At 52.6% G+C, this 24,393-nt stretch overlaps 1 protein-coding gene across 1 annotated transcript in view; it reads right to left on the bottom strand.

Moving 5' to 3' along the window:
• Window positions 1–9,336: 9,336 nt before the first annotated feature.
• The window catches only part of C20H14orf132 (chromosome 20 C14orf132 homolog), a 41,216-nt gene continuing 26,159 nt past the window's right edge, over window positions 9,337–24,393 (bottom strand). The window contains exon 3 of the mRNA XM_046647179.1: window positions 9,337–14,169. Within this exon, the coding sequence (XP_046503135.1) occupies window positions 13,945–14,169 (225 nt within the window). The 3' untranslated portion in view covers window positions 9,337–13,944. The remainder of the gene's footprint in view (window positions 14,170–24,393) is intronic.

Below are 24,393 nucleotides of genomic sequence, written 5' to 3'. Positions count from 1 at the left end.
TTTCCAGCTGACTTTGGGCCCTCCAGCCGTGCTGCCCTCTGGGGGCAAGTTTTGGGAATAAATTAAACACACAGGAGGGGTGGGCCTGGGTGTGTAGTGGTTAAGTTCGCCTGGTCCCCTCTGGCGTCCTGGGGTTCACGGGTTCAGATCCTGCGTGTGTACCTGCACAACACTCATTGAGCCATGCTATGGTGGCGTCCCACATATAAAATAGAGGAAGACTACCACAGATGTTGGCTCAGTGACAATCTTCCTCAAGCAAAACGAGGAGGATAGGCAACTGATGTTAGCTCAGGGCCAATCTTCCTCACCAAAAAAAAAAAACAAACAAACAAACAAAAAACACCTGGGTATGAGCAGAAGATGCTTTAAAAAATTAAACACAGTTTTCTGAGCAAGGCAGGATTTTGAATGGGTTTCCAGAGACTTGAAAAGTGAGAGTTAACACGGGTCAGCACAGGCACAGACATATACACTCCTTCCTGTAGGAGGGGACCGAAGGTTGGGGAGGCGGCAGAGGTAGTCGTGGCTCTTTCCAACGGCTCCTCTGAAGGCAGCCCCAACTCAACAGGACTCCCCTCCCCTCGCTCCTCCAGGCCAAGGGGTTCAAGAGCCTGGCTGTCACTACCGTGCATCCAAGTGGCCCACCAGCTATTCCACCTCTGACCTGGCTTCGCCTGATGCCCCCGCTGGAATTAACACGGGGTCCTCACATACTCACGTGCCCACAGCTGACCTGGGATCCATCACGCTGCATTTTCATTTCCATATTCACGAAATAGGCTCCTGGCCGCCTCTCCTCTCTCCCACTTGAAAGAAAAAAACCCTAAGCACACGGGAAGTCTTAAATGCACATAAGGAAATCTGTCTAAGTGGCTTCGTAAAGAGTTTCTTTTCTTTTTCAAGTTAAAGGCAAGAAATCTTTACTAAGTAACTTTTAATATGAGAAAAAGAAAACTCATAATTCTCCTTATGGCAAATATTTCATATCAAGTGCTTCGGCCACCTTAAGTTAAAGGCCTTTTGTCATAAAAGATATGGTTTTAAACTTCACTCAAATTGAATTTATAATCCTCGTGACTTCCCTACACGAACATAACAAAAGAGTGTAGTAAAACTAACAAGTCCACAGCTATAGTGATAACTTCTCATTCCTGGTTTGTGGTTTTTAGAAATAATGCATGCACCTGACATATGTTGAGTCTGTGGCTAATTAATCGCAGGGAACGGTGCGACAGAATGCATGCTCACTGAACATTCATTCGTATCTGCAAGACGCAGCTACGGACGAGCTTTCAATGCTGACGTTTGTGTTGAGCATCTGTTGGCTGGGAAGCAGTCACAACTGTGCTCAGACCCTATGGCAAGCGGGCCTGTAATTCCCGCACCATCTTGATCCTTCTCAGGGCTATCAGGGATGGACAGATGACGGCTTCCATTCTGGGATCTCCACTATTGACTCACAAAGCAAGAAAAATGACGGACAAGGTTAAAGTGAGGGGGGGGACGAAACTCGAACTGGGGATGCTGATGGCAGTGTTCCGTGATGACTCTGGGCTGCAGGCAGCTCCCTGAGGCACCGACCCTGAACATGAAGCTGGGGGTCAGCCAGCGCCAGGCAGACCCAAAGCAGCACCCACCATGGTGTGACTGACGGGAGAGAGCATACTGAAGTCTAGCTTATGAAGACAGATTGCTGGTGGCAACCTTGGGCATCTAATCAATGAATGGAGGAGGGGGCAGCTTAGGTTGTGGGGTGTAGAAGAACTGAGTTTGAAGCCCCCTTGTCACTCACTGGCTGTGTGCCATTGGACAAGTCACCTAACCTCTCTGAGCTTCAGCTTCTCCATCTATAAAATGGAGATGAAAGAACCTAGTTCTCAGGACAGTGAGGGCGACTGCTCTAGATGTGCTCCCCAGAAACAGACCCGAGACAAGGTTCATGTGTGAGCGATTTATAAGGGAAGTGCTTCTGGGGATAGCAGGGGAAGTTAGGGGGGTAGGACAGGGACAGGCAGGGAGCAAAGCAAGGGCGGCCGTGTCTGGCAAAGTCTGGCAGAGGGCAGCGTCAGCCGAACGCTGCAGGGGGCTCTGGAATGTGAGCCACGGCCCACCGGGCAAAGCAGCACCAGTCACCGGCTAAGGCCCAGGGTGGGGAGGGGAGCGACCCCGCGTGTTTCTGGCTGCTCCTTCCACATGGGCAGAGCTGCCACTCCTGCGGCCTACGGGCTGTTTGCAGGGGTCACAGTTGGAGGCAAAATATACGGTAGGTGGGGTGGAGCCAGTGAAAACCTGAAAGCCCTCGGAGGGGATCTGGGCAGAGCACCGCAGGGGACCAAATTCTCAGATCAAATTAGAAAGCGTATGTCAGAGAAGTCCATACACTACACAGTGCTGGGCGTGTGCTGGTGACGTTTGCCTCCCCAAAGCAACGAAACTTACACGGGACGGTATAGGGGCTGCCCCCCGACTCGACTACTACAGAAAAAACTGAGGGAGCCCATCTGGTACGTTCTCATTCTTTGGGGGCAGGACCCAAAGGGATGCCAGTCACACAGGCCAATACCAGGGTCAGGTCGTAGGTGGTGGGACTCTGTGGGGCAATGCCTGGGGCCCTCAGAGACCAGGGGACAAGGCAACGATTCCATGATTTGCTAGAACGGTTCGCAGAACTCAGGGGAACACTTGATGTACGTTTGCCAGTTGATTATAAAGGAAATCCTGAAGGCTACGGATGAACAGCCAGATGAAGGGGAGAGCAGGGCGGGGTCTGACAGGGTCCCGAGTTCAGAAGCTTGTGTCCCCATTGAGTTTCGGGGGCGCCGCCCTCCTGGTAGGTGGATGTGTGTGTTCACTAACCTGGAAGTTCTCCGGACCCTGTGGTTTAGGGACTTTTATGGAACCTTCGTCACGTAGGTTAACTGAACACCTGCTCAGTCTCCAGCCCCTCTCGCCCACCTGGAGGATGGGGCGGGGCTGAAAGTTCCATGCTTCTAATCACGGCTTGGTCTTTCCAGTGACGGGCTCCCATCCAGAAGCCACCTGGGAGCCCGAGAAGAGTCACCTCATTAGAACAAAGGATGCTCCTGTCGCCCAGGAAATTCCAAGCGTCTCAGGAGCCCTGCGTGAGAGACCGGGGGCAGAGACCAAATGTGTACTTCTTTTTGTTTTTTTTAAAATCACTTTATAGAGGTATGATTGACATGTAAAAAGCAGTACGTATGTAATGTATACAACTCAGTGAGTTTGGGGATACGAATGTACCTATGAAACCATCACCAGCATGAGGGCCACAGACAAATCCACGCCTCCCAAAGTTTCCTCCATCCTTTTCTTACTATCATTACTACTACTATTCTTGTTGTTGTTGTTGTAAGAACACTTAACATAAGATGTACCCTGTTAGCAAATTTTAAGTATATGATACGGTATTGTTAGCAATGGACACTATTATACATTTCTTCTTACGTCGCAGATATCACGTTGTTTAACTATTTCTTTCTTGGCTTCTTGTCTACATTGTCATCAGAGGGTGACAGATACACTTTGTTTTGTTCATGTCTGCACCCCCAGGCTCTAGAACAGTGCCTGGCACACAGCAGGTGCTCGATCATATTACTGAATGAGCGAGGACACGAGCTTCAGTTTTCTTTTCTAAAACATGGAGACGTCGTCTCTGCCCTGGGGTGCCAGCCTGGTTGGGAGGTCTTCCTCTGGCTGCACTCCCTCCATACCCCCTACTCCCAGGCTTCCCACTGTCACACCTACACCCTTTTGTCTTCAGCTGGATCATTTGCACCCCCCCCCACTCCCCACCCAAGACAGGGAATAGGGGCCCTGCCCTGTTTATCCCACGAGTCTACGAGCCCAGCCCAGACAGGTGGCATGGGGCAGGGGAGCAGGAGGGGCGGGTGGAGGTTGGCTGAGAGGGGCCGACTCCTGAGCGCCTGCCCAGAGGATCAGGCTGGATTGGAAAATGCTCTGCAAACCCTGAAGGCAGCCCCTCCAAGGGCCGGTTACTGTGGCAGTTAATGTCATTTGAGCAGTTTGCAGAAAAGGCGCCAGCAGCCTGGCTTGTATAAATATTAATCACGGCGCCATTTCTGCTGCCCTGCTTAGGCCAGCGCTCTGCAGGAACCTGAGCAATTAGCGGTCTGCCCGGCCAAACAGAAAATCACCAGCGATGGTGGCCTTTGGAGCTCTGTGGACAGGTCGGCTCCCTGAATCCCTGGGAGACCACGACCGTCCTGGGGACCTGTCCCTCCCCTCCCTCCCCTCTTCCCCCCGCCCCGTGGGCTCAGACGGTTCCTGGAGGTGATGCTGCGAATGGCCAGCATCCCACCTCCTCTCGTTTATTTACTCACCCCTTTGTGTGGAAGTATGATGCTATGCCACATCTGGCCTGGGCATTGTGGGGGACACAAGGGTGAGCCAAAAGGGGCCTTGCCCTCAGGGAGTGCACTAGTGGGCCAGGCAGGCTTGTCCAGGAGAGGGGAGCCTGCCCACCCCACCAACTCACAATGCAACCAGCTCCTGGACAAAAGTGAAGAGCTGTGGTTGTTTGAACGATTATTTCTTTTCTTTTTTTGCTGAGGAAGATTCGTCCTGAGCTAACATCTGTGCCAATCTTCCTCTATTTTATATGTGGGATGCCGCCACAGCATGGCCACCGACAAGTGGTGGGTAGGTCCACACCCAGGAACTAGACCAGGATCCCTGAAGTGGAGCATGCTGAACTTAACTACCAGGCCACTGGAGCTGGCCCTCAATGATTCTCTCTTTACAGGCCCAATACTGCACATTGACATTCTGCTCCAGGAAACTCATTTCAGACCATTAAAATATCAAGGCTGAATGGCAGCAAATAGAATGCAAACATAGGTATTTACAAGCCAAGTTTGTAAAACCAAAAATTTCATGAGAATGCTAGCAGGGAGGGTGCTGGTGGGGAGCGGGGGGCATTTTTGGTGTGGGCTGGCCTGGCTGTAGCATCTTAAAATGTAAATACAGCAGCATTGGATTGTGGCTGTTATCATCTTTTCTTGAAAAATCTGGCTGCTAGTTTTGTTATTTCAAAATGATGCTCTTCAGTCTGGAGAACATCGGGGTGGGCTGTGTGAATACATCTGCCATCTTTGCATGCTGCACGATGGGGAGGAAGACCCAGGGTTATTGGCCCAAGCTGCGGGGAGGGTGGAGGCGCTGGGAAAGAGAGCCAGAGGGGCAGGTTTGACAGGCAAAACTGAGAGTAACTTCCCAGCTTCCTTGCTGCCTCCCTGTTCCAGACACTGTGCCTCCTCCCCCTCTGAGGACCAGCCCTGCTTGGGTACATTGCCCACCATGGCTCCCCACCCTGAGATTCAAGGCCCCTTCAAGCTGGTTTTATACCATTATCAGCCTTATCCCCATTACTGCCGTCACCTCCAGGTTCCAGCCTGTCCTCCCACGCCCCCCAGCCCTCATGCACCCGATGGCTGTGTACCTGCTTCTCCACATTCTATGCTCGATTGAGTCTTGCTTCCTCCAGGCAGCCCTCAGTGGTCTATTTGGCTTTACTTGCTGCCTAGGCAGCCTCGTACAGCCCTTAACATTGCGGAACACCTTCTTTTTCTTGGCTCTCTCCATTCCTCGGCTCACTTACCTGCAGGGGCAGTTGGCAGACTGTTGGCTGGGACAGCCGGTAGCCAGGCCCTGGGCTCTCCTCATCCAGCAGGCTAGCCAAGGCAGGGTTCAAAAGTCGTTGAGAGAAAGCTGCAGGTCTCCCTGAGGCCTAGGCCCAGGGCTGGCCCAATGTCAGTCCCACCAAACCCCCTTGTGGACGCAGGCCAGCCCAGAGTCAGATGTTGGGGGGCAGTCTCCACCTCTGGATGGGATGACAGAGCTGCAGAGTCACAATGCAACAGGAACTTGCACATAGGAATGGGAACATTTTCTGGCCCTTTCTGCATCTTCCACAAACAGCATGAATTGCCTGAGGGGCCTCCTAAGAGAAGACTGCATGGCGTGGTGTGGGCTGTATGAATCTGCCCGTCGTCCCCTGGCTGCCGAGCTCAGAGCAGCGGTGGCCAGGGCCAGCTTCGTGGGCATGTGACCGGCAAGGCTGCACAGGGCTGGTACCCAGAAGGGCCCCACACTTGGTTTAATGCCCTGCAGCCGCCATCTTGAAATTCTTCATAACTCAATGAGTCCCACATTTTCATTTTACATCAGGTCCCACAAATTAGGTAGCTGGACCTGATAGTGGCTGTATTATCTGTCCAGCACGGAATGACCCCTGCTCTGGAGACCCTGAGGCTCCAGGGTCTTCCTGCCTGACAGAGAACCATCCAAGGCTGTTGTTAGGGGGCACCTCTGTAGCCCAAGGCTTCTTGGTCTTAAACCCTTGATGCTTGACCCAAGAATCTTCTGACTGGCATACCTGTCCCTGCCCCTGCTCCTGCCCCGGAGGCAGAGCTCTTGCCATTTAGGATGACCAGGCTCGAAGCTGGGGCCCAGAGCTTTGGGTTTAAGCTCACGCTAGCTGTCAACTATCACATAAGCCATTGACCTAATCAATCCCTTTCAGCATTCCTGCCTCATGGGTTCCAGCCACCAGGGCGGATCTCTTTTGCAGCCCGATCTGGACCCTTTGGAAGGGACCCTCGTGTGGAACCTGACGCTTCGCCCCCTATCATCACGCTTCTCTCCTCCTCACATATGTGCTCCAGGGCACGAGCTGCTCACTTGTCCCAGGTCCCTGCTCCTGGCACAGGGCCTCCCACATAGTTGGTGCCCCACAGCTGCGGAGGGGGCACCTTGCGGAGGGAAGCCAGTGGAATACGGACTCAGGCAGTCCTGGATGCCAGTCTTGGCTCTGCTGCCCACCAGCTACACGGCCTTGGGCAGGAAACCTCTCCAAGCCCCGGTTTCCTCACTTGTAAAAACAGGGTAACAGCAGCAGCTGCTTCATACAGCTGTTGAGGAGAGCAAGTGGGTTAACACACACGGAGAGCTCAGATGGCACAGAACACCGAGTAAGTGCTGTCTGCTGCTATCAGTTAGTGAATGAATAAAACTACGACTGCAGAGAGTTTCATTCTATAAAACGATATAGTTTATAACTATAAAGTTATAACTATATAAATTATACTATATAACTACATAAATGAATAAAACTATAACTGCGTATAATGAATGAATAAACTCTCTCACCGTCCCTTGTCATCTTGACTGGGCTGGTCTTTCAGATACTATTCACTCATTCCCCAAATGCCCGCTGGGTGTTTACTGTGAGCCAGGCACGGTGCTAGGGGCACGGGATAAAAAGTTGAACAAGATAAACTTTGCTCTGAGAGGGTGGGGAAACTGATGGGTAAGTGAACGGAGCTTGTGTGATTTGCTACAGGTGTGGTGACGGGGAGCTCGGGAGGGGTCCAGGGCAGGAGGGGGTCCCGTCGTCCTGCCTGGGGTGGTGCAGAAGGAGCAGGAGAAGGGAGGTGATGCTGGAGCTGAGCCTGGCAAAGATGAGCAGACAGTCTCCTTTAGATAAAGCACAGGGTGGATTCAGACACTTACGAGTTGATGTTTTTGTTCTTTTTTTTAATTATCATAATAGAAAATGACAAAAACAACAACAGTGCGAAGAGTCAGAGGGGCACAATTCCACAGCCACATTTTCACATCCATTAAGGTTAGATATTTTTAATCAAAAGAGCACACTGGAACCCTACTGTTAAGAAATAGCCTTTTCACTGTAGTAAAAGTTAGCGATCCCATCAGGAAACCAGGGGGCTTGAGTAGCAAAGAACTACAAGAATAGTTAAAATACCTTTTTATTAAGTAAACTACCTACATTTACAAGTTGATTATGAAAACATCATAAGACAGAAACGCTTCCGATTCTCTCGGCGGCGTGAACTGGTATCTGGAGGGCGGCTAGTTACGAGAATAAGGTTTCTGTAAAACAAATAGTAGAAAGAGCGTTGGTGCGCCTTCAACCGGGGAGACAGGGTGCGGCCGCGGGAAGGTCAGAAATAGGAGATGGAGGTTTCCCCAAGGCTGTTAAGCAGCCTCCTTCCCTTCTAAGCTTTTCCCCAAATGGTCCACCTCCGGGGCAGTGGCGAGAGGCCAGGCCCCTGAAGGTCCCAGAGACGCACAGTTCCTGGGAGGAGGAGCATGGGACAAGCTCCGCCCCACCCTCCCATCCACTTTGTAGGGTTCTCTCCATCGGGACTGAGATTCCCCATGAAAGCCCCAGACGGAGGGAACGGAGAGTCACGTGGCTTTCCAAGACTTGCTGGATTCCAGGTCACGGCCCAGATTCCCACATCACGGCCAGGATGATGCGAACTTGAGGCGGCACCCACGATCACTGCTGTAGCTCAGAAGAGCTTGGATTCATTCAATCACTCACAAATGGGGAAAAGCGGGGCTTTGGAAGGGACCCATAGTTACGGAATCAGAGATAGTACGGCCCAGTGCCACGTTTCCCAACCTTGGCACCGTGGCACTTCGGGTGGCTAATTCTTGGTTGAGAGGGGCTGTTGAGCAGCGTCGCTGGCCTCTATCCACTAGATGCCAGTGGAACACCTCCGCAAGTTCTGACAACCAAAACTGTCTCCAGACGTTGCCAAAGGCCCCCTGGGGGGCAAAGCTGCCCCCAGTTGAGAACCACAGGCCTAGTGGTTCAGAGACATTGTAGATAGATGCCCTGGGCTTCAGACCCCGCTCTCCTGCTGACCAGCCTGACCTGGCAACTCTCCCACACTCCTGAGACTCAGTTTCCTCAAGTGCTTGCTTGGAAGCCCCATCCTGCCAATTTACTGAGCTCTGATCAGAACTAACTGGATTGTCGGGATAATGCTTCGAAGTGCAAACGCGGTGACTCTCCGGGAATGTTAAGATGTTGGGAGAAAGACGGCTGGTGAGTCAGACACTGGGGCTGCTGGTGGCTGCTCAGCCACGTGGATGGGGGCTTGGTGAGGGATGAGGGCTCTGGACGCCCCCAGTAGCCGCCGCAAACGAATTCCCTGCAACGTGCCTTGTATATCTGTCCAGAGTCATCCCCAAGGCTGAAGGGTCTCAAACCTCCTCCCGGGAGGCAAGAAGTCAGCACAAAGGCCCCAGAAGAAGGCGATGGGCCTCACCAACCATTTGGATGGAGCGGTCTGGGCGGGTGGGTGCCAGTCGCCACCGTGGTCAAAAGGTAGGTGCAGGGGACGTCCCAGCAACTGTGCAGGTTGTCCAACCTCTTCAGGGCTTTCTCTGCTTTCATTTTCTATCTTGATAAAAACTTGACTTTTACAGTGACTCAGAACAAACAATGCAGACATATTCCAAAATTTACGCAGTCACTTTTGACCATTTAATTATGCTCCTGCTACTTACCAGTTCTTGCTCTGGGGGAATCTTCCCTCTTCTTCTATCACTACGGCTGGCATTATTTTGTCCCCTGCTACCTCCCACCTCCTGAACGTTAGCTCTCCACTATTTACCCTGTGGCCTCGGCTGCCCTCTCCCAAATTAGTCCCGACTGGATGCTCTCTGAAGCCTCTCACTGCTGGGGTTCCGAGACTGCTCAATACATGTGCACGGCTGCCCATCCCTCCCCAGGACACACACTTGAAATTCGCTCTCCAGGACCCAAACAGCTTCAGCCTCAGAGCCCTGGCCCGGGATGGACCATTCCAGAAGGCTCATCACAGAGGGCATGGTGCTGGGCGATGTAGGGTAACTCTCCAGCCCGTAGAGCCAACAGAGCTGGACCCGAATCACAGCTCCTCAGCTGTGGGTTCTCGGGCGCATGGCCCAGCCTCAGTTTTCTCAACAGAAAAATGGGACGATAATTAATGTGCACTTTTCTACACCCTCACTCCTGCCGCCAAGAGGTGATTTGAGAAGCAAATGAGATACGAACAGAGTGCACAGCACAAGGAAGATGCGCAACAAACAGCAGCAGTAAGAATAATAATTATTAATAATATCACCACTAATAATGAAGGGAGGTCACGCTCCTGAAGAAGGAAAGTGCCATTTGTCTGCAAGGAATTGAGGAGCAGAGCAGACGCCGGCCAAGTCTCTCGTCTCCAGGCAGGGGTTCCAACACATCCAACCCGTCCATTTAGAACCGGCTGGAAAATGGCCTGTTGCTGCTCCAGCCGAGTGGTACTCGTCTGCCCTCCCTGGGATCCTGGGGGATTCCTGAAAAGAGATGGAATCGTCTCTCTAGGGGGTAGAGACGGGCAGAGGAGTCTCATTTGCCTCTTGACCTTGATCTCATGACCTTGACCTCCTTGAAAAGCAGAGGGACAGCAGTGACATGGCAGGGACTGACAGAGCCATCACCTTGCCCAGAACCCTACGGGGGCAGAACCCCTTAGGACATGCCTACTAAAGTGTCCTCTCCTTCAAGGCTCCAGTGACGGTGACTCCAGCCTCATAAAGCAGGTGGTGCTCTGCTTAGGGAAGTGTCCCACACGCAAACACACAGAGGTGTGGGACACTGACGGCTCGCAGAGGGGAAATGGGGGGGTGGGGCACGAGGAAGGGCAAGCACAGAGAACATTCCAGCAAATGCAGGACTCTTTCTCTGAGGAGTGGCTACTGAAAGAGGCAGCCCTCCATCCTCAGCACTGACTCGACAAGTCAAGGTGGGCTCTGGGGCCGGCCTCACCCAGGAGAAGCCAGAACGGGAGCCCCAGCCTTGGTCCAAGAGAGGAGGATCCATCCCCCGCCCCCCAACCCCAGCTCGGGAGAGCCTAGAGGCTCAGGCTGGGGCCCAACCAGCAACACGGACCGTCCCACGACACTCGTCAGCAATTCCTGCTGCAGGAGCCTCATTCCTCGTGTGGGTCCCTCTGGGGCTCCAGGTCTAAGCCGGGGCCCTTCTGCATGGGTCCCGAGACAGCTGGTCTCTGGGAACTTCTCTGGCCATACAAAGAGACTTGTGCTTAACTTTAAAGAGGTGGGCAGGGGACAGGAACCACTACCCCTGAAGCCTGGGCAGAGAGAGGGCCCTGGGCAGGGGGATGGCTGTGTCTCATTTGAGGATGGTCAGATTTCCATCTGTGGAAGCCAGAGCCGGCCCAGGCTACACCATGACGTGGGACCTTGGGAAATGGCTTCTGTAGACCCAGGGCCTGGTTTAAATGTGCCCAGAGGTGCTATCCAGCCACTGAAGGCCTAACTTTAGAGCTGGAAGATTTGGGTTCAAATCCCAGCTTGTCACTTTCATGCTGTGTGGCCTTGGGCAGGTTACTTCATTCCTCTGCGCTTCTGGTTCTTTATCTGCGTATTGGAGCAATGATGCTGTAATGTAACATAAGGATTAAACATATGCGTGTGAATCTAGCACAGGGCTTGAACACAATACTCAGGCAATCATGTCAGATCTCTTGTCCTTTACCTGACATCCAAGACAGAACCCCAACTGAGGCAGGAGGGAGGGTGCAGCACACTCTTTGGCTGGAAATCTAGCGTGCACATCTATCCTCATTGTTATCCGAGCGACGGTGGAAAAAAAATAGGTAAAAACACAATAGGTGATTGAGGTGGAGTGACCCTGAGCAAGTCACTGTGCTATGTATGGTGAAGAGTTTGGACAAGACGGTCCCTAAAGCTTCTGACCATCTATGGCCCAGACACCGAAAAGAGGAAAGGCTTAAAAGTTGAATTCAACTGACATTTACCTCAGAGGTAAAAAAAAGAAAACTTCATGGGGGACACCCCTGTGTTCAGAGGTACCCAGCCAACTAGGGGCCCACCAGGGTTGCCCTGGGAGGCAGGGGCCTCCTGAGAGCTAGAGCCATCCTTTTCTCTCCTCCCCTCATCACAGCAAACAGAACCCTCCCTCCCACCGCATCTCGACAGGCCATTTGGGAACAGGCAGCTGCCACCTGCCTCTACAAGGCTGCAGGCTCCCCGGGGGAGGTGGGGTCAGAAGGTGAAGAATCAGAGCGTATGTGGGCTGGGGTGACGCCCATGAAGACACCAAGCATGGCCTTGTCTCCTTACCCTGGCTCTGGACCTCCCTCCTTGGGTTTTCTCATGAAGACAGCTGTCTACGAAAGACCTTGCTCACGGGGCAGACACCAGGGCTCGATGGAGAGCAGTTTGCTGGAGAAGCGGCTGGGAAGATGTGCACGCAATGGCTGACTACCCAGCCCAGCCTCCGGGCTGGTCCTGCAGAGAGCAGGGCCCCGTCAGTGATTCCAGAAGGAGTCCAGGCAGAAGATCCCTCATTCCTTCTCCATCTCTGCGCTCATGACCTCCACTTGAGCTGAAGCATTGGTGGGTGGATGCCTGGCTTCAGTGACAGATGTGGCCATTAAGAGCTGGCGGCAGTCAGCCGGCGCTGTCTGGAGGTTGGCTGGTAATCCTGTTATTATGGCAGCTCAGCGCCACCTCCCAGAGATGAGTGGCTGCCTCTGGACAATTGAGATGTCCCTTCGCATGTCATCAAGAACACTCATTTCTCCTGAGGCCACAGGGACAAATGCAGCCTTTTTGCAATTGTCTCCAAACATGCACCAGGGCTTCTGAATCTGTCTTTTAAGTTTCTCAACCAGAGAGGGGAGGTCTATGCCATTTACTTTTCTTTCCTACAATTCAGAGAGAACGCAGGGAGAGAGCCACACCTGGCCTGCAGGAGAGCGAGCCCGTGGCTGAGCTCCACCCACTCGTCTGGGCGCAGGGGGCTGCTTGGGAAGGGGGTACTGTGCAATGAGCTTTCCTAAGGACGGAAGAAGAGTGAGCCCTTCCCATACGGCTCCCCGGGCACACCCCTTCCCACTCTGGTCTTCATCTGGGGGCCCCTGTTTGCCAGGCCCCCAGACACTGACTTTATATTGAAACTGACTTGGGCAGAGCACGTTCTCAACTGCAAGAGAGCACGGAAGCCAAACCCAGTTTAAAATGTAGCTGTCTGGACGCCCCACCCACCTTGCACACAGCTTCAAGACCCTCTGGATATTCTCCCTGAGGCAGCCGGGTAGACAAGAATCGGCTCAGAGGAGCACTTAGCTGGATGGAGAGAGCCCTTCACTCCGAGCTGAGAGTCAGGACACGTCCCTCCCAATCGACCCCTCCATCAACTTGCTGTGTGACCACAGGCAAACCACGCCCCTTCCACTCCCATCCCTCAAACGATTAGGCGGACGGGAGCCTTCTTCCACTGTAGAAGGCCGTGTTCTCTCAGAGAAGACCACCTTCCCATGGGTGGTCTGGAGAGCAAACTGCCTGGCAGATCTGATTCTTAAATGCGTCTTCTCTTTTTAAAAAGAGAAAGTCCATCCAGCAGATAAAAACCACCACCGCCAGCAGCCGGAAGTCCCTCTGCAGCACCAGCCATCACGCCATCTTTGGGTTTCCTGATCATTTGGGGTCTCATAAGGAGTCAGGTTCTGGTGACAAGGTGCCCTTTCCAAGTCAAACTAGGAACCATCAATGGCCATTCAAGTGACGGCCATCAATATTTCAAGGGGCTGCGTGGGAAAGCAAGATTGGGGTGGGAACACTGAAGTTTGGAGGGCTGCTCCTGCCCCGGCACCCCACACGCCAGGTGTGATAAGTCTGCATAAAAACAAGACACATAAGTGATTATTTACTGCCAGCAATGCATCGTCCAACCATGTCTGTATTTTAAACCTAACTGGCTGCGCCCTCTGGTCTCAAGTTCTCGGAATGGAGTTTCAAGAATCCTCCAGTCTGTTCCTTGAAGACTTTGCCCCGTCACGCCTCCGGGGGCTGGAAGCCCATGCTCCCATGTTTTCTGGATCAGCTTGACCACAGCATGGAATATTTGAAACCAGGGCTCCCTGGGGAAATTCCGGACGCATAGTCGCTGCGCCTGGTTCTAGAACGTGGGCACAGCCAAAGGCCAAGAGCGATGGTGCCCGTGGGACGCCTCGCCCCGCTGTGAGCCCAGCATAGGGTGAGCCGTCCTGGAGCTCCAGGGCACTCTGTCCCTCAGAAGGTGAAGGCGTACACCACCCCCACCACCACAATGTTCCCCAGCGTCGCTATGATGGCAATCCAGAGCAAGACGGCGTCGTTGGAGGACCGCGGAGGCTCCTCCGGCTGGCCTGGGCCGTTGGAGGCTGCATGGACGTTGGTGGAGGAGTTAAAGAGGGAGTACTCGGTGCTGAAGTCCTCATTGGGCGAGTCCATGAAGGCTCCTCCCATCATGGGCAGCTGTGAAGAAGGAGAGAGAATTAACCAGGGCCCACAGGGGCTTGGAAAGAGCTGCCCTCCAGAGGGACATCTGCCTGGTCATGCACCTCCATGCGAAGATACACAGCATCTCGCAGGACTCCCCTTTTGCTTTTGAAATAATTGACAGTGTGTATTTTAATCTATAAAAATTGGTGCTCACAGCAACCTGTTGAGGCACACACTCTCACGCCCACTTTGCGGACGCAAACATCACACAGAGCAGCTCAGCATCTCACCGATGGCTACTTGCAACTCGTTGGGAGGTACAGACCTTCCCTTTCTAAAGGCCAGGCCCCTCCCGGACAGCACGGGGTGTAAAATGTCTCTATTCCTCTTCTAATTTTAAAAGTAATATATGCTCAGCATCGAACATTAAGAAAATATAAAAGAGGACCAAAAAAAGAGAGAATCATAACCTTACCGCTTCGGGACAATCAGTTAACATTTTGACACTTTTCTTTACGGTCTTTTTTTCTGTGCGTGTGTGTGTGACAGAGAAAGAGAGAATATGTTTAAACACGTGGTCTGGAGCCAGCCCTGCGGCCAAGTGGTTAAGTTCTCGTGTCCCACTTTGGCAGCTCAGGGTTTTGCCGGTTCGGATCCTGGGCACGGACATGGCACCGCTTGCTCATCAGGCCATGGTGAGGTGGTGTCCCACATGGCACAACTAGAAGGACCTATAACTAGAATATACAACTATGTACCGGGGGGCTTTGGGGAGAAAAAGAAGAAAATTTTAAAAAAGAGAAGATTGGCAACAGATGTTAGCTCAAGTGCCAATCCTTTTATTTTTTTAAAGATAACAACTGTTGCCAAAAAGTTCCTCTTTTTCTTTTTTCCTGCTTCTTCTCCCCAAATCCCCCCAGCACATAGTTTTATATGCTAGTTGTGATTGCCTCTGGTTGTGGCACATGAGACGCTGCCTCAGCATGGCCTGATGAGCAATGCCATGTCCGCGTCCAGGATCCGAACCAGTGAAACCCTGGGCCACTGAAGCAGAGTGAGCGAACTTAACCACTCGGCCATGGGACCAGCCCCTCAGGTGCCAATCTTTTTAAAAAAAAGACAAAAATGTGGTTTTATACTCCTGTATAAGAAGCCCATCGAAGTACCATTTTGATAGTTGTATAATATTCTATCATAAGTACAAGCCACAATTTAACCATCCTCCTAGAACTGAGATTTAGGAATTTCGATGTTTTCCTATTATGAAGAATGCACTGAGAAGCATCCTTGAACATACATCTGGGTGTACACACACGCTTGCACGTGCATTTGCAGTTATTGGGGCAGACTCCCAGGCACAGAACTTCCGAGTGAACGGTATGAACATTTCGGAGCCTCTGGTGCCCGGGGACACCCTCCCAGAAGAGTGATTCTAGTCCCCGAGGCCTTGACAGCTGCACAGAAGGATGCTGGCATCCCTCTTCCCACGGCAAAGGCTCTTTCCTGCTGAGACTCCGGGTGGGAGACTCCGGGTGGGCTGCCCATAGGGAGGCCGTGACCCTGGATACAGCCCTGAAGGGTCTGCTCCAGCTCAGGAGACCAATGTCCAGGCCATCCAGGCCCTTCCAGACCCCTCCAGGGGCTGATGTGCCTGAAGGCGCAGCGTTGCCTCTGGCATCTAGGAGGCCCATAGTCATGTTTGCTTTGAATGGCGCCTGAAAGAACGAAGACGGAAGAGTTAAGCCTTCCTTCAATACGCATTATTGAGCGCTACTGCTTCTGCCAGCACCGAGGCCCTGCTACGGGCAGCGAATGTGCTACAGATTTTAAAATACTCTCATTTAATCACTCAACTATCCTGCTGGAGGGGGCCACTATATCTCCACTTTACAGATGGGTAACCAGAGGTCAAGGCCACAGCCCCAGTGCGTGGTGGAGTCAGGGCTGAGAACCAGGGGTGTCTCGCCTGTGGAGCTCTGCCCACAGCCACCCCGACTCTGGGGTCAGACTTGAACTGGGCCCTGGAGATGTAATGGTCACTGCCCCCAGGAGCCATGCGCCAGCTGGAAGATGCGGACTGCACGGTGGATTACAGGAATGAGGGCCACATCACTCAGCCACTTGTCTGACAAATACATACAGGGACATATCGACTGGGTGTCACGGTTCTAGACTCTGGATACAGTGGTGAGCAAGACAGACAAGGCTTGTCCTTTCAGGGGGCCTGCCCTCTATCTAGTTGGGGGTGAGGGCAAGGAAGGAGGAAGGAAAGGAGTGAGAAAGACAGGGAGGGAGGGAGAGAGGGAAGGAAAAAAAGGAAGAACATCTGATGGGAATATGAACCATCAGAAAATTAACCCAGGGAGGCGCCACCATGGCTGAGGGGCGAGTTTCAGGCAGCTCTATGGTTGGCCGGCCCCCCGGAATCTTTGGGGCCTCTTTTTAAAGGATGCCCATGACTGGGTCAACAGGTGGCTTTGGAGCACCTGCTTGGGTTGAGAAGGACAGCCATTGATGGGTCAAGCTCAGCGTTTCATCCATAACACAGCTCTGTCCTTTAGGTGGGGACCTGGCTGTTGCCAACCTGGGGGTGTAGTGGAAAAGCCACTATTGGGAGCGCAGGACAGGCCACGTGCCGAAGCCTGATGGCAGCTGCTGGGTACAGGGGATGTGTTCACGTTGTGAGAATTCATGAAGGGCCACATTTACATGTGTTTTTCTTACATGTCTGTTCTGGTATAATAGTATAATAAATCAATATGTTGAATTAAATAAACATGTCTAGTATCTATTAATAAATACAATGACAAACCCAAATGAGAATAACAATATATATTCTATTAAAATACAATTCAAAGTTCAAATAAAAGGACCGTGACCTCATTTTGTCCCCAAGCTGGTGACGCAGATGAGGTGGGTTACAGATGGATCAGGCCATTTTGGCCTAAGGGGGCTGAGGGCCACGGGGCTAGGCAGTGAGCCTCTGGTCTGCAGGGAGGGGCCTGGGCATTCCCATTAAACCTACTCGTCCTTCAGATCTCAGCCAATGGGCTTGTCCACTATAGCCATCTCTCCTGCATGCCCCCAAGACCAAGTCCTCTCCTTGGGGGCACCCAACACAAGCCACAGGTCCGTCTGCTTCCCCCAGTGGCCTAGAAGCTCTGTGATAGGGGAGCAGATCTGTTTATTCTCATCACTGAATTGCTGGAGCCTTGCACAGGTCTGCCACACAGCGGTGCCTACTACCTATTGAGTGACGGAAGAATGACAGCCACTCTCTCCTCGGACAAACAACGGTCACTCCTACGTTGGCTGATTCGGCCTCCCCAGTATCTCCCCGCTCAGTCCCTTGGCGCTCCAGCCCCATCCCGCCGGCCTCGCCCCATGGGGGTGCTGCCCTTCTCCAGGCTAACTCAGCAGTATCTTCCCCTGACGCGCCCGCGATGGAAGCATGACTCAGGTGGGGCCACCGACACTATTAGTCTGTGGCCTCTTAGAAAGCGGGGCTGAGGCCAGGGGAGGAAGCTGCGCTTTCCTGCTCCTGAACGCGCCTGGAGTTCACCGCGCCTGGAGGCCGAGGGTCGTTCCACAGCCGCCTCCCCGGCGCCCCCTTCTGGACTCCCCAGAATGAGCCCCTAATCCTGTCCTGTGCCCGTGGCTGCCTCTCAGTCCTCCTCCCTGGCCCGGGCTTTCAGACGGAGGCCCTCCCGACTCCGAGTGCACGAGCTGATCCACTCCTCCATCCTGCTGAGACCTGGGGCGCCCTGTTCCTCTCTCTCCTTCCTGCAGGCACGTGTGGGTTTGATGAGTATTTTATCCAACTGCTTAAGCTCAAATGAGCGAATCAGGAACCCAGCATTTCCGGTCATGGGCTTTTGTTCCATCCACGTCAGACACCCATTTGCAGTTGTAACAGACAACCCCCCCCCCCCCCCCCCCCCGAATTATGTTGAGGCCAAGAGATGCCCCGAGACCGGCCAGCACTGTGCTCAATCCGTCTGTCTCAGGTTTGTCGGTTTTGATGGGTTTTTTCCTTCGTAAAACAGATCATATATTCGGAATGACAGCTTAGACATGAAAATAACTTTCAATGGCAAAATCTCATGAACGGAAAGCCAAAAAAGGCCAGCCTCCATTCCATCATTCGTGAGTTGGGAAGATCTGATTAGGAACTGACCCAGGATCAGAATGAAGGAGCATCAGCTGAAGTCACCTCAGAAGCAGGTAGTGAGAGAAGCATCTGGAAAGTCTTTCTGAAAGGCCCTCCAGCCAGCCCTGTCTAATCTTAAGCCACTTTGGAAGATGCCCTCCAGGTGGCAACTGGGTCTTGTCACACCAGTGGGCAGGTGCGATCACTGGGAGTGGATTCCTGAGGATGGAATCCTTGGCTGCGGCTTTGGCTCAGAGCAGCTGTGGGGGTGAGAGTCCTAACCTCAAATGCCGGAAGGGCTAACGTGCAGAAGAGAGTGTGGCCCAAGGAGGCGAACAAGAAACCCAGTTTCCTCTTGCTGAGTTAAGACACTAACAATCAGAAAGACACGGGATTGGCAGGGGGTGGAGGGTGGGGGGCTCGTTTCCCCATCAGAGGAGATGTCATGTCAAGATCAGAACAACACTTGTTGGCTTGTTGAAGAGGGGACAGTGGGACAGAGTGGACCAACTGTCGATGTGCACGGTGTTACCTGTGAAGGCTGTGCCTCCCGCCCACACCTCCAGGAAGGCGGAGACCTTCCCTGTTGCCCGCGGCGTCCAGTGCCTAGAACACGGCAGACACTCACAGGAGACCTGGCGACAAAACAACCAATTCTAGGACCATCAGCCAAGAAGCCTGAGGGCGTGCTGCGATTTGGCCCAGGAGCCAACGTCTCCTCGCTGTGTGATCCAGGGCCATTTCTAGGTTACTCTCTGAGGCTCAGGTTTCTCATTTAAAAACAAGGAAAATAATAAAACCTGCCTGAGATCAGGGAGCTGCCAGGAGGCGCTCATCCTGGGTGAAAATTGCTTTCAGGGGTGGGGATGGGGGGATGGTAGGTCACAAAATAAACTCAGATACCATTCCTGAAATTAAAAATGCCTACAAAACACCGCCATGTGTTATACATGGATCCACATATACCTGAGTTAATGACAGATCGTGAATCTATCAGCCAGATTCACCGAGTGACTGCTTCTGAGAAAGGGAGACATGTGGAACAAAAGGGGACTCATTTTTTCTATAATATTTTATTGTAAGAAAAGATGAGCAAACATGGTGAAATATGAAAAAAAGTCTATTGTGGTCAGTGGGCACATACAGGTGTCTGTTACTTTTGGTAATTTTAAACTTCACGTTAAGTGCAATGCTTTGAACACTGGAATGAGTCACCCACACAATGGTTATGATGCCACTCTCTGAGGCCAGGATGGTGCCCCAGGCCTCGGGGTCCCCGTCCCTCAGGGTTGGGGTCACCAAGTGACATGCAGTGGGTGAGCGTGGTGTGGAGGGTTCCAGGAGGGCACGGTTGTCGTGGACACTGGGGTGCCATCCCCCAGGGTGTACGCAGTGCCCACCTGCCCCCCGACAGCAGAGCTGCCCCGAGGAGGGGGGCGGCATCCAGGTCCCCATCTGTTCCTGCTGAGGAGATGGGGGTAACACACGTCTCCCCTAAGCCGGGCCTCTTGGAGAAAGGAATAGAAAATGCTTTCAAAAGGAAATCTTCAAAGCGCCCTAACCCGCGGTGGCTCAGGCAGACACATTCCTGAAGAATAGCCACCTTTGAGAGGACAGGGAATGACAGACAACGGGCGTTTGTTGTCGGTGGCTCTGGGAGGTGGGGCTTGCTTGCACCCCCTGGTCTCCACCAGACCCCCCTCCCTCAGAAGGCCATCCTTGGGACCCTGGCACTGCAGCATCCTGGCCCAGCCACAGCGAGAATTTGATGCATTCATAATGTCCCTTGTCCCCAGTGGGCTGTGACGCCCCGGGGCCGCTGAGGGCCAGAAGACCGGGCTCTGGCCCTGCTCTCGCTGTGTCTCCCTCTCTGAGCTTACCGCCGATCTCTAAGGTCAAGACCCATGCTCAGAAGTCCTTGCCAGAAATTGTGTCAGTTATAGATGGAACTAAAAGGAGAGCCAGTGTGGTGAGGATTCGGATAACCCTTCTCTGAATGCAGGACACAAAAACACAGGCCACTGAGCTCAATCCGAATTTCAGATAAACAACAAAATAAATTTTTAGTATAAATCCCCAATATTGCATTGGACATACTTATAGTAAAAAATTATACTAAAAAATTATCTGACATTCAAATTTAACTGGGCGCCCTGTATTTTTATTGGCTAAATCTGAACTCTGTGTGGCCCATCGGAGAAGTAGCTGCAATTTCAGAATATGTACAAGGACCATGCCCTCAGTTTTGTCTCATCAGAGCACGCCATCTGTGGCCCAGGCTCCCCAGGTGACCTAGTTCATTGGAAAATTCCGAGGATGCTTCCAGGCGGCCTATAAATGTTATAAAGATAATTTCTCTTGTCTCTAAATTCTTGCAGGGTCTCTATGGTGCAAATATAAAGGCTGGATAGATTCAGAGTGCCATCCATCTATCTGTTATTCATTCAACAAACACTGAAGGCCCCACTCTGCACCAGGACGTGTTGAACAGGCACTAGAGATGCCAAGGGGTAACCCTTGACCTCTGACCTTGAAGACCTTAACATTTAAAAGGAATACAGACTTAAACACACAGCCCTAAAATGGCATTAACGCACTTTAACAGACATAAAAACCAGGGAACGGATCTCTGGCCTGGGCCACTTCTGCTGCTGGGTCTGTTTCCTGTCTCAACAATAAGGATTCTAGCCTTGGGCCCAGGGGACCCTTGCGATTTGTTAAACACAATGAAAAGCCTGCTGGTGTCCGTCAAGAGAGAGCGGCCGAATATGTCGAGACCCACCTAGGACCCAGGAAAATAAGAATATTTTTGGAAAGCCTGAAAGCACCACCAGAATTAAGAGGAAGCAGCAAATTCACCACTTTCAAAAGCGTCGCCATAGAAACTCGGCACAACGCAGCAGGAGAAAAGGCGGTCTCCTCAGAGCACATTACCTTTGATTACCAGTAACGAAGGGAGCACTTGCCCTGGGGACAGAGAGCCCAGACAGTGGGGGTCCAGGGCCCCAGGGCCCTGTCCTCCACAGTGTGTCCATGTCCACGGTGAGAACTCAGGGGGACATCACTTGTTTTTAGAGGAGACCCACTGAGAACCTTGAGCAGAAACAGCCAAGACCAGCTGGGGACGCGGCTGCCCTCCCTGGCTGAGCCTGACGCCATCGTCCACAAGGCCGGGGCTCCCTGCGGGTGGAGGGGTGGCTGCCCTCTGTTGGTTCAGCTGTGAGAAGGTAGAGCCACCTTCACTGGGTGTTAGCAGTTGAGCACCCTCCTGACCATATTAAATTCCCTTTCATGGACTAGAATAAAGTCTCAAGGCCTTGAGGCGACGAGTGGAAAATTCGTTCATTCAATCGTTCGTTCATTCGTCAGCTGAACAAGCATCCACTACCTCCCGGGTTGAGGGGGGGTGCTGGCTGGAAGCCAGAGGTGCAGAGAAAAACCACGTGACCCGTCCTCTTTTGGAGAAGAGGGAGAGAAAGGGAAAGAGAGAAGGAGGAGAGGGGGAGTGGTGGGGGACGGAACTAACACAAGAGAGAAAATTAGAATAGAGCATCGTCTACGTAGGTGTCAACAGGTGGGCACAAGCTGGAAGGCAGGCAGGGTGGAGCAAGGGCACACTCAGCGTCTCTAGCTCCCCAAGCGGATCCTTTTTTCAGATCCTTCGTTAACCTCCCCCCTCCTCTATATGACAAAGTCATTTTCAGTAGTAATCATGACATGAAACAAACAACAACGAGAGGCCAGACTCTCCACTGGGGGCACAGATCTGGATCGCCAGGGGAGCATTTTAAAACGCCACTCTTCTCCTCCCACCAAGGAAGCTCCCGGTGAATCACTGCGCCCTCCTCCACGGGGACACCTGTGTGAGCAGAAGAAGGGACAGATGTGGCACAAGGCAGGGCATGACTAATGTCCTAGGAGGCTTCTGGAAGGCTTCTGTGAGGAGGTGGGCCTTGAGATGGGTCCTGATAGATGGACAGGAGGGAGCCCATCAGGCTGAGAAAGGGGGCTGTCGGGTCCACAACTTGCTGATATCATGAGTGCGGACCTGGTTCACAGCGATCTCTCCCATCCTTCGCTGGCTCTGCTGGCTACCGTCTGGGACGCTCTGGCTGTGGCTGGTTCGGGACCCGTGCAGCCGCACTCGCAGGCATTCCTGCAAGTCCAACGGCTCAGAAGCCAGGTCCATGTCGGGGAAGCCATGTCGAAGCCATGTCAAATCCCTGCCTGTGCACAAGAGGGAAAGAGCCCAGTGTGTTTGAAGAAAACGGGGACGGAGAAGATAAAGGGAGCCGGTGCCACGTGCGCAGTCCCTGCCAGGGAGAGCAAGGCTGTTCCACAGAGCGGCCTGGATGGAGTCCCAGTGGGAAAAAGCTAAGATCCAGGAAAGCAGATAAAGATGGAGATGCGACATTCGTTGTTTCTCAAGACTACCCCTCAGTCCTGCTCTCCGAGTCAAGAGGAGTTTTTAATAAATAACTGCTTACACGGAACCTTAATTCCTTTTCAGCTGGCCTGTGCAGCAAGAGGGGTACCTCTTCTTGACCTCTGACCCTGAGGACAGCCCTCCGCCACGGGGTGGGGGGTGCTCACACAGCCGAGACCTTGTCCGCAGCCGCACATCAACAGCTGCTTGAAATCCCTCTGGCCTCAGTTTACCAAACTCTCCAAAAGACATGACGGTCCCGGCCTCATCCACCTCCCAGAGATTCTGCGAGCATCACGTGAAAAGCTTTTTCTTTTTATGTGAGAGAGGTCATAGTTTTACCATGTGCTTACACCCTTCCACTTCGTTCATCAGGGCAGGGAGGACCTGTGTTGTTCCCTTTGGCCCTGAGTGTTTTGCACACAGTAGGTACTCAATAAATGCTCACTGGTTTGTTTGAAATCAAGCCCATATTATGTTCCATAGGAAACCTGCCTGTTGCAGAGAAATCGTCTCAGAAACAAGGCTGTATTTTTCCCAAGAGTATTTAAAGGCCCTCTGACGGCTTACGAGGCCCTGGACACCCCCAGGAAGGATGTGCTTGACAGCCCAGGAGCAGAGAAAGCACGTCAATCCTCTGTTGAAAAGCCCTGGTCCAGTTTCAGCTGAAAAGTACGGAAAAGGGACCTGGGCCTGCTCTCTCTGGGTCTGCCAAGGATGCCGCTCAGGGTGGTACTAAGGGAACCTGACCGTTTGCAGCAGGTGGAGGGAGCTGGGAGGCGGGAAGTTCTCTAAGAAGATGTAGAAAATGCCCCGTTTCCAATCAGACAAGACAACCCTGGTGTTTCAAACAATTCAGGTACAGATGTACGTGGGTGGCAGTCATCTCCACGTCAGCTTTTGAACCGGCAGGGAAGAAAGACGAGCAGATAGATGAAACGGTGATACAAAGATGCTCAGGTCCTTCTGGCTTGCTTTCTTCTTGATTAATTGGGAGCAATCAGATCACGATGCTCGTCACATCGTTGACGTGGCATGAAGGAGGGCTAGGGGTTCAGGCCGGGGGCAAATGCAGGCTCTGTACCCCCCTGATGGTGCAGCCAGGGACGCGCCATCTCCCTCCAAGCCCGTTTTCTTCACCTGACCTGTGGGACAACGCCCCCCACCGCCAGGCAGTGGGGAAGGTTGTGTGCACACAGCAGGCACTGGATAAATGGGACGACTGCTGGAGAAAAAACAGTGAGCAGATAAGACAGCCACCTGCCAGGGCTTTTGACTTCAAAGCTGCTGAAAGCCCAGGCCAGTTGGATAGAGGATTTATCTTCAGGAAGTGTGACGAACTCCTCACTGAGGAGGAATGTGGGTACCGAGATAGAACACTAAGTGTCAGAATGACTGTCCCACTGAGGACGGGTGAGAAGGCTGCGGAATTAAGCTGAGGCGTTTATTTCTTTAAACCTTGCTCACCAAAAGGCATCATCTGTTACATCCTGGTAATTCGCTGGCTAACTAGTCCTACTTAAAGAACAGGCAGTAAATTAACCACACAGCCTCCCCCGGACCCCTGCCCATATTTACTACTGCAGCCCAGGTGTTCATTACACCCAGCCCCAGGACTGCACGGGGCCCTCCTGGTGGCCGTGTTTGCTATTTGTCAAACACTTAAACAAGAGCAAGCAGC

This window comes from Equus quagga, chromosome 20 (assembly GCF_021613505.1).
Source record: "Equus quagga isolate Etosha38 chromosome 20, UCLA_HA_Equagga_1.0, whole genome shotgun sequence".
Classification (NCBI taxonomy): domain Eukaryota; kingdom Metazoa; phylum Chordata; class Mammalia; order Perissodactyla; family Equidae; genus Equus; species Equus quagga.
Note: the sequence above shows the minus strand (reverse complement) of the source record. Positions and strands in the feature narration are given on the sequence as shown.